Raw genomic sequence first — 12,166 nt, forward strand, 5'->3', positions numbered from 1 at the left:
TGTCTTGGGTTGGACAGTTGGTCGTCTCCCTTCTCACAATGGTATTGAAACTCCATATTTGTCTCATGTTATTCAACCTCCTTCCACAGTTGGGAGAGAAAAATGCATTGAGGCAATCACGGGAGATCCTCAGTGAGTGACAGCCAGGATAGTAGTATGCATTCAGACATTCATGGGACATGCAGAGTGCGTAACGGCCAGGGTACAATGATGCATAGATGGTAATGAGAAATGGCTGATGCTTGTTTCAATACATCCCCCCGCTGTCACTCACTGTGCAATTCCCATTATTGTTTCAATACATCCCCCTGCTGTCACCCACTGGGCAATTCCCATTCTTGTCTTAATACATCCCCCTGCTGTCACCCACTGGGCAATTCCCATGCTTGTCTCTGACAGCCAGGGTAGAACTGATGCATTGAGGTACTCAATAGTGGTGCACAGTAAGTGACATCTCGGGTGGAGGAATGCATTGAGACAATCATGGGAGATGCACAGTGAGTGACTGCAGGGGGATGTATTGAGACAAGGGTGGGAATTGCCAAGTGAGTGACAGCGGGGGATGTATTGAGACAAGCATGGGAATTGCACAGTGAGTGACAGCAGGGGGATGTATTGAGACAATCATGGGAATTGCCCAGTGAGTGACAGCAGGGGGATGTATTGAGACAAGCATGGGAGATGCACAGTGAGTGACTGCAGGGGTATGTATTGAGACAAGCATGGGAATTACACAGTGAGTGACAGCAGGGGGATGTATTGAGACAATCATGGGAATTGCCCAGTGAGTGACAGCAGGGGGATGTATTGAGACAAGCATGGGAATTGCACAGTGAGTGACAGCAGGGGGATGTATTGAGACAATCATGGGAATTGCCCAGTGAGTGACAGCAGGGGGATGTATTGAGACAAGCATGAGAGATGCACAGTGAGTGACTGCAGGGGTATGTATTGAGACAAGCATGGGAATTACACAGTGAGTGACAGTAGGGGGATGTATTGAGACAAGCATGCGAATTGCCCAGTGAGGGAAAGTGGGTGGATGTATTGAGACAAGCATGGGAATTGCCAAGTGAGTGACAGCAGGGGGATGCATTGAGACAATCATGGGAGATGCACAGTGAGTGACTGCAGGGGGATGTATTGAGACAAGGGTGGGAATTGCCAAGTGAGTGACAGCGGGGGATGTATTGAGACAAGCATGGGAATTGCACAGTGAGTGACAGCAGGGGGATGTATTGAGACAATCATGGGAATTGCCCAGTGAGGGAAAGTGGGTGGATGTATTGAGACAAGCATGGGAATTGCCAAGTGAGTGACAGCGGGGGGATGTATTGAGACAAGCATGGGAAATGCACAGTGAGTGACAGCGGGGCATGTATTGAGACAAGCATGGGAATTGCACAGTGAGTGAAATCTGGGGGATATATCGAGACAAGCATGCGAATTGCACAGTGAGTGACAGCGTGGGGATGTATTGAGACAAGAATGGGAATTGCCAAGTGAGTGACAGCGGGGGATGTATTGAGACAAGCATGGTAATTGCAGTGAGTGAAAGCAGGGGGATGTATTGAGACAAGCATGGGAATTGCACAGTGAGTGACAGCAGGGGGATCTATTGAGACAATCATGGGAGATGCACAGTGAGTGACTGCAGGAGTATGTATTGATACAAGCATGGGAATTGCCCAGTGAGTGAAAGTGGGTGGATGTATTGAGACAAGCATGGGAATTGCACAGTGAGTGACAGCGGGGGGGGGGATGTATTGAGACAAGCATGGGAATTGCCCAGTGAGTGACAGCAGGGGGATGTATTGAGACAAGCATGAGAATTGCACAGTGAGTGACAACGGGGGATGTATTGAGGCAGGCATGGGAATTGCCCAGTGAGTGACAGCAGGGGAATGTATTGAGACAAGCATGGGAATTGCAGTGAGTGAAAGCGGGGGGATGTATTGAGACAAGCATGGGAATTGCCAAGTGAGTGACAGCGGGGGATGTATTGACACAAGCATGGGAATTGCACAGTGAGTGACAGCAGGGGGATGTATTGAGAGAAGCATGGGAATTGCACAGTGAGTGACAGCAGGGGGATGTATTGAGACAATCATGGGAGATGCACAGTGAGTGACTGCAGGGGTATGTATTGAGACAAGCATGGGAATTACACAGTGAGTGACAGTAGGGGGATGTATTGAGACAAGCATGGGAATTGCACAGTGAGTGACAGCGGGGGGGGATGTATTGAGACAAGCATGGGAATTGCCCAGTGAGTGACAGCAGGGGGATGTATTGAGACAAGCATGAGAATTGCACAGTGGGTGACAGCGGGGGATGTATTGAGGCAGGCATGGGAATTGCCCAGTGAGTGACAGCAGGGGAATGTATTGAGACAAGCATGGGAATTGCAGTGAGTGAGAGCGGGGGGATGTATTGAGACAAGCATGGGAATTGCCAAGTGAGTGACAGGGGGGATGTATTGACACAAGCATGGGAATTGCACAGTGAGTAACAGCAGGGGGATGTATTGAGAGAAGCATGGGAATTGCACAGTGAGTGACAGCAGGGGGATGTATTGAGAGAAGCATGGGAATTGCACAGTGAGTGACAGCAGGGGGATGTATTGAGACAATCATGGGAGATGCACAGTGAGTGACTGCAGGGGTATGTATTGAGACAAGCATGGGAATTACACAGTGAGTGACAGTAGGGGGATGTATTCAGACAAGCATGGGAATTGCACAGTGAGTGACAGCGGGGGGATATTTTTTTGTTTGTTTGTTTATTTGTAATGCGCAACAGACCCGTAGGTAAAAGGGCGCAACAATAGGAAGGTGCAAAGCTTACAAGGTTACAGATAGAATCACATTCTGACACAATATACATTATATTTACAGCAAAAAGGAAAGTTACTACATGTTACAAATAGATAAGACAATAAAATCGTGTATCACAATATAGAAGCAAATGTACAGGTTCAAGCCAAATTAGGTTCTTTGCTTCACTGGCCTGTGAGGGAATCTACGGGAGCCCTTGGGTGTATACTACAGTGAAGGTTAGCAGTCAGTTAATTTGAGCCACTTGATGTAATTCTTTCTGAGGTGTGTATAGGGTTGGTCTGCTCTAAGCTCGTGGGGCAGAGTTCCACATTTTGGCCGCCTTTACTGGGAAGCTGTTACCACCAATTTTGGAGAGTCTAAATCTAGGTACCAGAAGGCAGTTGGTATTGTTAAGTCTTGTCAGTCTGTTGGAGGTTCTTCGAGTTAGTCTGTCTATTATATATCTAGGGGCCGCATTATTTAATCCTTTATGGGTGAGGGAAACCATTTTTAACAGTATTTTGTTATGGGTCGGCAGCCATTTATGCGGACGTCTGATTGATGAAATGTGTACTCTTTTATTTAAGCATAATGCAGCTCTTAAGGCATTATTTTGAAGGATTTGTAGTCTTTGGATGATGGCTTTGTTAGCACCACTGTAGTGAGCGTTGCAATAGTCTAACCTGTAGAGTATTAGTGCTCTCGCCAGGACCATGCAGCTGTCGTTGGAGAGGATTGGCCTACCAGCTCTGATAAGCTTACAAGTATGAGCAGTGGACGTGGCCAAGGATTTCACTTGTTTATCGAAGGACATCTTTGAATCAAGGTAGAAACCAAGGGTTTTTACCTCTTTTGTGACTCTGATGGTGGTGTCATCGATGATGAATGAGGAATATTCTTGGCCTAGTTTATTGATTTTAGTATGAGTACCCAAGATTATCAATTCGGTCTTATCATTCAGGCATATACCCTGGATAGCCATCCATGCCTGGATGATGAGATAGGCCCTATTCACCAGTGCCAGATCCGCGCTGTGATCCCCTGAAAGAGGGAGGAGAATCTGTGTATCATCAGCATAGAGGGTGTAGGTGATACCCCGAAGGTCCACATCGTCAAATAATGGTTTGGTGAATATATTGTAAAGGGTAGGGGAGACACAAGACCCCTGTGGTACACCACATTGGATGGGAGACGGGTCTGCTGCTGCCGATTGGGAGAACACCCTCATTGTCCTCTCACTCAGGAAGGATTCTATCCATCTGATAGCTTTGGTAGAGAAGTGAACTGCTGAGTCCAGATGTCTGCAAAGGACCTTGGAAGGATGTATTGAGACAACCATGGAAATTGCAGAGCGAGTGACTACGGGGGATGTATTGAGACAAGCATGGGAAATGCACAGTGAGTGACAGCAGGGGATGTATTGAGACAACCATGGAAATTGCAGAGCGAGTGACTACGGGGGATGTATTGAGACAAGCATGGGAAATGCACAGTGAGTGACAGCGGGGGGATGTATTGAGACTAGCATGGGAATTGCACAGCGAGTGACTACGGGGATATATTGAGACAGGCATGGGAATTGCCCAGTGAGTGACAGCAGGGGGATATATTGAGACAAGCATGGGAATTGCCCAGTGAGTGACAGCGGTGGGATGGATTGAGACAAGCATGGGAATTGCACAGTGAGTGACAACGGGGGGATGTATTGAGACAAGCATGTTAATTGCACAGCGAGTGACTACGGGGGATGTATTGAGACAAGCCTGAGAATTGCCCAGTGAGTGACAGCAGGGGGATATATTGAGACAAGCATGGGAATTGCCCAGTGAGTGACAGCGGTGGGATGGATTGAGACAAGCATGGGAATTGCACAGTGAGTGACAGCAGGGGGATGTATTGAGACAAGCATGGGAATTGCACAGTGAGTGACAGCAGGGGGATATATTGAGACAAGCATGGGAATTGCCCAGTGAGTGACAGCGGTGGGATGGATTGAGACAAGCATGGGAATTGCACAGTGAGTGACAACGGGGGGATGTATTGCGACAAGCATGTTAATTGCACAGCGAGTGACTACGGGGGATGTATTGAGACAAGCCTGAGAATTGCCCAGTGAGTGACAGCAGGGGGATATATTGAGACAAGCATGGGAATTGCCCAGTGAGTGACAGCGGTGGGATGGATTGAGACAAGCATGGGAATTGCACAGTGAGTGACAGCAGGGGGATGTATTGAGACAAGCATGGGAATTGCACAGCGAGTGACTACGGGGGATGTATTGAGACAAGCATGGGAATTGCCCAGTGAGTGACTACGGGGGATGTATTGAGACAAACATGGGAATCACACAGTGAGTGACAGCGGGGGGATGGATTGAGAGAAGCATGGGAATAGCACAGTGAGTGACAGCAGGGGGATGTATTGAGAGAAGCATGGGAATTGCACAGTGAGTGATAGCAGGGGGATGTATTGAGACAAACATGGGAATTGCCCAGCGAGTGACTACGGGGGATGTATTGAGACAAGCATGGGAATTGCACAGCGAGTGACTACAGGGGATGTATTGACACAAGCATGGGAATTGCCAAGTGAGTGACAGCAGGGGGATGTATTGAGACCAGCATGCGAATTGCCCAGTGAGTGACAGCGGGGGGATGGATTGAGACAAGCATGGGAATTGCCCAGTGAGTGACAGCGGGGGGATGTATTGAGACAAGCATGGGAATTGCACAGTGAGTGACAGTGGGTGGATGTATTGAGACAAGCATGGGAACTGCACAGCGAGTGACTACGGAAGATGTATTGAGACAAGCATGGGAATTGCCAAGTGAGTGACAGCCGGGGGATGTATTGAGACAAGCATGGGAATTGCCCAGTGAGTGACAGCGGGGGGATGGATTGAGACAAGCATGGGAATTGCCCAGTGAGTGACAGCGGGGGGATGTATTGAGACAAGCATGGGAATTGCACAGTGAGTGACAGCAGGGGGATGGATTGAGACAAGCATGGGAATTGCCAGTGAGTGACAGCGGGGGATGGATTGAGACAAGCATGGGAATTGCACAGCAAGTCACTACAGGGATGTATTGAGACAAGCATGGGAATTGCCCAGTGAGTGACAGCAGGGGGATGGATTGAGACAAGCATGGGATTTGCCCAGTGAGTGACAGCGGGGGGATGTATTGAGACAAGCATGGGAATTGCACAGTGAGTGACAGTGGAGGGATGTATTGAGACAAGCATGGGAATTGCACAGTGAGTGACAGCGGGGGGATGTATTGAGACAAGCATGGGAATTGCACAGCGAGTGACTATGGGGGATGTATTGAGACAAGCATGGGAATTGCACAGCGAGTGACTACGGGGGATGTATTGAGACAAGCATGGGAATTGCACAGTGAGTGACAGCGGGGGGATGTATTGAGACAAGCATGGGAATTGCACAGCGAGTGACTACAGGGGATGTATTGAGACAAGCATGGGAATTGCACAGCGAGTGACTATGGGGGATGTATTGAGACAAGCATGGGAATTGCACAGCGAGTGACTACGGGGGATGTATTGAGACAAGCATGGGAATTGCCCAGTGAGTGGCAGCAGGGGGATGTATTGAGACAAGCATGGGAATTTTGCACAGCAAGTGACTACGGGGGAAAGTATTGAGACAAGCATGGGAATTGCACAGCGAGTGACTACGGAGGATGTATTGAGACATGCATGGGAATTGCCAAGTGAGTGACAGCAGGGGGATGTATTGAGACAAGCACGGGAATTGCCCAGTGAGTGACAGCGGCGGGATGGATTGAGACAAGCATGGGAATTGCCCAGTGAGTGACAGCGGATGGATGTATACAGACAAGCATGGGAATTGCACAGTGAGTGACAGTGGGTGGATGTATTGAGACAAGCATGGGAACTGCACAGTGAGTGACAGTGGGTGGATGTATTGAGACAAGCATGGGAACTGCACAGCGAGTGACTACGGGGATGTATTGAGACAAGCATGGGAATTGCCCAGTGAGTGACAGCGGGGGGATGGATTGAGACAAGCATGGGAATTGCCCAGTGAGTGACAGTGGGGGATGGATTGAGACAAGCATGGGAATTGCACAGCGAGTCACTATGGGGGATGGATTGAGACAAGCATGGGAATTGCACAGCGAGTCACTATGGGGATGTATTGAGACAAGCATGGAATTGCCCAGTGAGTGACAGCAGGGGGATGGATTGAGACAAGCATGGGAATTGCCCAGTGAGTGACAGCAAGGGGATGTATTGAGACAAGCATGGGAATTGCACAGTGAGTGACAGTGGGGGGATGGATTGAGACAAGCATGGGAATTTCCCAGTGAGTGACAGCGGGGGGATGTATTGAGACAAGCATGGGAATTGCAAAGTGAGTGACAGTGGGGGTAGAAAGAAATTGACACAGTGAGAGAAAAGAAGCTGTTGGAGCTTTGCACCTGCAATAGAACACTGTTGGTAAATATGCTGCTGCCAACATTCCCATTTATTCCCTTTTTCCTTGGGGTTACCCCTGTGGACGTCTTATTACCTCCCCCGCCATCTATTATGCTTTCCTTTGGAGAGTAAACTGCTCAGGCCTTGCAAATTCTCAAAAATCTCACTAGTACTGCAGGGCGAGTTCCTTAATGTACATATTCGACCTAAGAGAACTGCACTCGCCCCTTTGTGATGGGTGACAAACCATTTACCAGTGCTTTTTGTAAAGTGGTGTATGTCACAATAGGCAGACCTACATATTTGGTGCAATGCTGCCAACCAAAGGCCAGCTATGCAAAGGGAAACGTATTTGCCTTGTACTGCATTTGTTTGCAGTAAATGTCAAAAGTTTGAAACATCCCCATACTCACCCGAAATGGTAGTTGCCCTTCATAAGATCTCCTTGCCAACGCGAGGGGCTAGTAGATTTTGTAAAATCTGATGCTGCCATCAGCGTATTTGATGCCAGCAAGCGTTTGCTGCCCAGAAGTCCCAGAGCGGAGTAGTTGGGACTGCTACGGTCAGAATGGGGCTTCTTCCATTTATTTAGTTTATATATGTATATATATATTGCTGTTTGTACAGCACCGTAGTTCATTCATTTGCTTTAAAGTGCACACATTGAGCAGCGCTTCAAGTTTTGATTGGATAGAGAGATGCTTTGGTTGAGAGGCGCTAGAGAAGCGGGGGTAGTGCTAGCCTTGGCGCACACCAGAGAGCAGTTCTTTTGAACCCTTAGCAGCCAGGAGATGCATGCGTGAGTTGGTTATTGGCTTTCATTGTATCTTAGCTTTGGTCTCTGCCATTTGATTTCCCATTCTGTTCCATTCTTCTATGACTTCCACTGGCTACTGTCTGGGGACTCTTGAACACACTGGGTTGGGTGTCACGAGACTTTAGTAAGAAGCCCAGGTAGGCTCAGCTTCAGGACTATGTCCGATATTTTCTAAGGTGCACAGAGAGGATGAGGAGGCCAGTATGGTTCCCCAACACTGCATGCTTTGTAAATATGTGGGATTAACTGCTGCAGCTACGGCATCGCAGGGGAAGGAACTCCAGTGGGACAGCACCCTATAAGGAGAAGGGCCATTATTTCCTGTGGGTGGAAATGATGTCAATGTGTCTTTATACCACAGGTGACGGGATCAGCGATCCAGAGGAGTTTTTCTGCATAAAAGTAGAAGATGACCTGAATTTAGAAAGTCCCCCGAAAGCAGAAGGAAGAGAAAGGAATGACGGTTTCAGCACAGCTGAAGAAGCAGGCGAGTGATATCTACATTTGTCACATTTTAAAATCATTAATGACACCTCCTTCTCCCCATTCCCCGCTCCAGAAACCCTAGTAGAGATGTGAATAGCATGGATCCTGCTGAAAAGGATGCAAGACCTAGGGAAGCGCAGATACCCCTTCCTAGACTAGTACGCTTTGTGAATAGCACAGATCCTGCAGAAAAGGGTGCACAACCTAGGGAAGCGCAGATACCCCTTCCTAGACTAGTACGCTTTGTGAATAGCACAGATCCTGCAGAAAAGGGTGCAAGACCCAGGGAAACGCAGATACCGCTTCCTAGACTAGTACGCTTTGTGAATAGCACGGATCCTGCTGAAAAGGGTGCAAGACCTAGCAAAGAGCAGATACTGCTTCCTAGACTAGTACGCTTTGTGAATAGCACAGATCCTGCAGAAAAGGGTGCAAGACCTAGGGAAGCGCAGATACCGCTTCCTAGACTAGTACGCTTTGTGAATAGCACGGATCCTGCTGAAAAGGATACAAGACCTAGGGAAGCGCAGATACTGCTTCCTAGACTAGTACGCTTTGTGAATAGCATGGATCCTGCTGAAAAGGATGCAAGATCTAGGGAAGCGCAGATACCCCTTCCTAGACTAGTACGCTTTGTGAATACCACCGATCCTGCAGAAAAGGATGCAAGACCTAGGGAAGCGCAGATACCCCTTCCTAGACTAGTACTCTTTGTGAATAGCATGGATCCTGCAGAAAAGGATGCAAGACCTAGGGAAGTGTAGATAGCGCTTCCTAGACTAGTACGCTTTGTGAATAGCACAGATCCTGCAGAAAAGGGTGCAAGACCCAGGGAAACGCAGATACCGCTTCCTAGACTAGTACGCTTTGTGAATAGCACGGATCCTGCTGAAAAGGGTGCAAGACCTAGCAAAGAGCAGATACTGCTTCCTAGACTAGTACGCTTTGTGAATAGCACAGATCCTGCAGAAAAGGATGCAAGACCTAGGGAAGCGCAGATACTGCTTCCTAGACTAGTACGCTTTGTGAATAGCACTGATCCTGCTGAAAAGGATGCAAGACCTAGGGAAGCGCAGATACTGCTTCCTAGACTAGTACGCTTTGTGAATAGCATGGATCCTGCTGAAAAGGATGCAAGATCTAGGGAAGCGCAGATACCCCGTCCTAGACTAGTACGCTTTGTGAATAGCACGGATCCTGCAGAAAAGGATGCAAGACCTAGGGAAGCGCAGATACCCCTTCCTAGACTAGTATGCTTTGTGAATAGCACAGATCCTGCAGAAAAAGGTGCAAGACCTAGGGAAGCGCAGATACCCCTTCCTAGACTAATCTGCTTTGTGAATAGCACAGATCCTGCAGAAAAGGGTGCAAGACCTAGGGAAGCGCAGATACCCCTTTGTAGACTAGTACGCTTTGTGAATAGCACAGATCCTGCTGAAAAGGGTGCAAGACCTAGGGAAGTGCAGATACCCCTTCCTAGACTTGTACGCTTTGTGAATAGCACAGATCCTGCTGAAAAGGGTGCAAGACCTAGGGAAGCGCAGATACCCCTTTGTAGACTAGTACGCTTTGTGAATAGCACAGATCCTGCTGAAAAGGATGCAAGATCTAGGGAAGTGCAGATACCCCTTCCTAGACTAGTACGCTTTGTGATTAGCATGTATCCTGCAAAAAAGGGTGCAAGACCTAGGGAAGTGCAGATAACCCTTCCTAGACTAGTACGCTTTGTGAATAGCACAGATCCTCCAGAAAAGGGTGCAAGACCTAGGGAAGTGCAGATACCGCTTCCTACACTAGTACGCTTTGTGAATAGCACGGATCCTGCAGAAAAGGGTGCAAGACCTATGGAAGTGCAGATAGCGCTTCCTAGGCTAGTACGCTTTGTGAATAGCACAGATCCTGCAGAAAAGGATGCAAGACCTAGGGAAGCGCAGATAGCGCTTCCTAGACTAGTACGCTTTGTGAATAGCATGGATCCTGCAGAAAAGGATGCAAGACCTAGGGAAGTGCAGACACCGCTCCCTAGACTAGTACGCTTTGTGAATAGCATGGATCCTGCAGAAAAGGGTGCAAGACCTAGGGAAGCGCAGATACCGCTTCCTAGACTAGTACGCTTTGTGAATAGCACGGATCCTGCTGAAAAGGGTGCAAGACCTAGGGAAGCGCAGATACCGCTTCCTAGACTAGTATGCTTTGTGAATAGCACAGATCCTCCAGAAAAGGGTGCAAGACCTAGGGAAGCGCAGATACCTCTTCCTAGACTAGTAAGATTTGTGAATAGCACAGATCCTGCAGAAAAGGATGCAAGACCTTCGGGAGGCTCAGATAACCCTTCCTAGACTAGTACGCTTTGTGAATAGCACAGATCCTCCAGAAAAGGGTGCAAGACCTAGGGAAGTGCAGATACCGCTTCCTACACTAGTACGCTTTGTGAATAGCACGGATCCTGCAGAAAAGGGTGCAAGACCTATGGAAGTGCAGATAGCGCTTCCTAGACTAGTACGCTTTGTGAACAGCACGGGTCATGTAGAAAAGGATGCAAGACCTAGGGAAGCGCAGATACCGCTTCCTAGACTAGTACGCTTTGTGAATAGCATGGATCCTGCAGAAAAGGATGCAAGACCTAGGGAAGCGCAGATACCCCTTCCTAGACTAGTACGCTTTGTGAATAGCATGGATCCTGCAGAAAGGGGTGCAAGACCTAGGGAAGCGCAGATACCCCTTCCTAGACTAGTACGATTTGTGAATAGCACAGATCCTGCAGAAAAGGGTGCAAGACCTAGGGAAGCACAGATACCCCTTCCTAGACTCATACGCTATGTGAATAGCACAGATCCTGCAGAAAAGGGTGCAAGACCTAGGGAAGTGCAGATAGCGCTTCCCAGACTAGTACGCTTTGTGAACAACATGGATCTTGCAGAAAAGGGTGCAAGACCTAGGGAAGTGCAGATAGCGCTTCCTAGACTAGTACGCTTTGTGAATAGCATGGATCCTGCAGAAAAGGATGCAAGACCAAGGGAAGCGCAGATACCGCTTCCTAGACTAGTACGCTTTGTGAATAGCATGGATCCTGCAGAAAAGGATGCAAGACCTAGGGAAGCGCAGATACCCCTTCCTAGACTAGTACGCTTTGTGAATAGCATGGATCCTGCAGAAAAGGGTGCAAGACCTAGGGAAGCGCAGATACCCCTTCCTAGATTAGTACGCTTTGTGAATAGCATGGATCCTGCAGAAAAGGGTGCAAGACCTAGGGAAGCGCAGATACCCCTTCCTAGACTAGTACGCTTTGTGAATAGCACGGATCGTACTGAAAAGAATGCACGATCTATGCAAGTGCAGATACCCCTTCCTAGACTAGTACGCTTTGTGAATAGCACGGATCCTGCAGAAAAGGGTGCAAGACCTAGGGAAGTGCAGATACCGCTTCCTAGACTAGTACGCTTTGTGAATAGCACAGATCCTGCTGAAAAGGATGCAAGACCTAGGGAAGTGCAGATACCGCTTCCTAGACTAGTACGCTTTGTGAATAGCACAGATCCTGCAGAAAAGGATACAAGACCTAGGGAAGTGCAGATGCCGCTTC

General features: G+C 48.3%; 1 protein-coding gene across 1 annotated transcript in view; it reads left to right on the forward strand.

Annotated features, from left to right (window-relative positions):
• Window positions 1-12,166, forward strand: part of LOC138489490 (zinc finger protein ZFP2-like) — a 208,953-nt gene that overhangs the window by 149,286 nt on the left and 47,501 nt on the right. Inside the window, exon 7 of the mRNA XM_069617231.1 lies at window positions 8,459-8,584. Within this exon, the coding sequence (XP_069473332.1) occupies window positions 8,459-8,584 (126 nt within the window). The remainder of the gene's footprint in view (window positions 1-8,458; window positions 8,585-12,166) is intronic.

The sequence above is a fragment of the Ambystoma mexicanum genome, chromosome 9 (assembly GCF_040938575.1).
Source record: "Ambystoma mexicanum isolate Mex_15411 chromosome 9, UKY_AmexF1_1, whole genome shotgun sequence".
Classification (NCBI taxonomy): Eukaryota; Metazoa; Chordata; class Amphibia; order Caudata; family Ambystomatidae; genus Ambystoma; species Ambystoma mexicanum.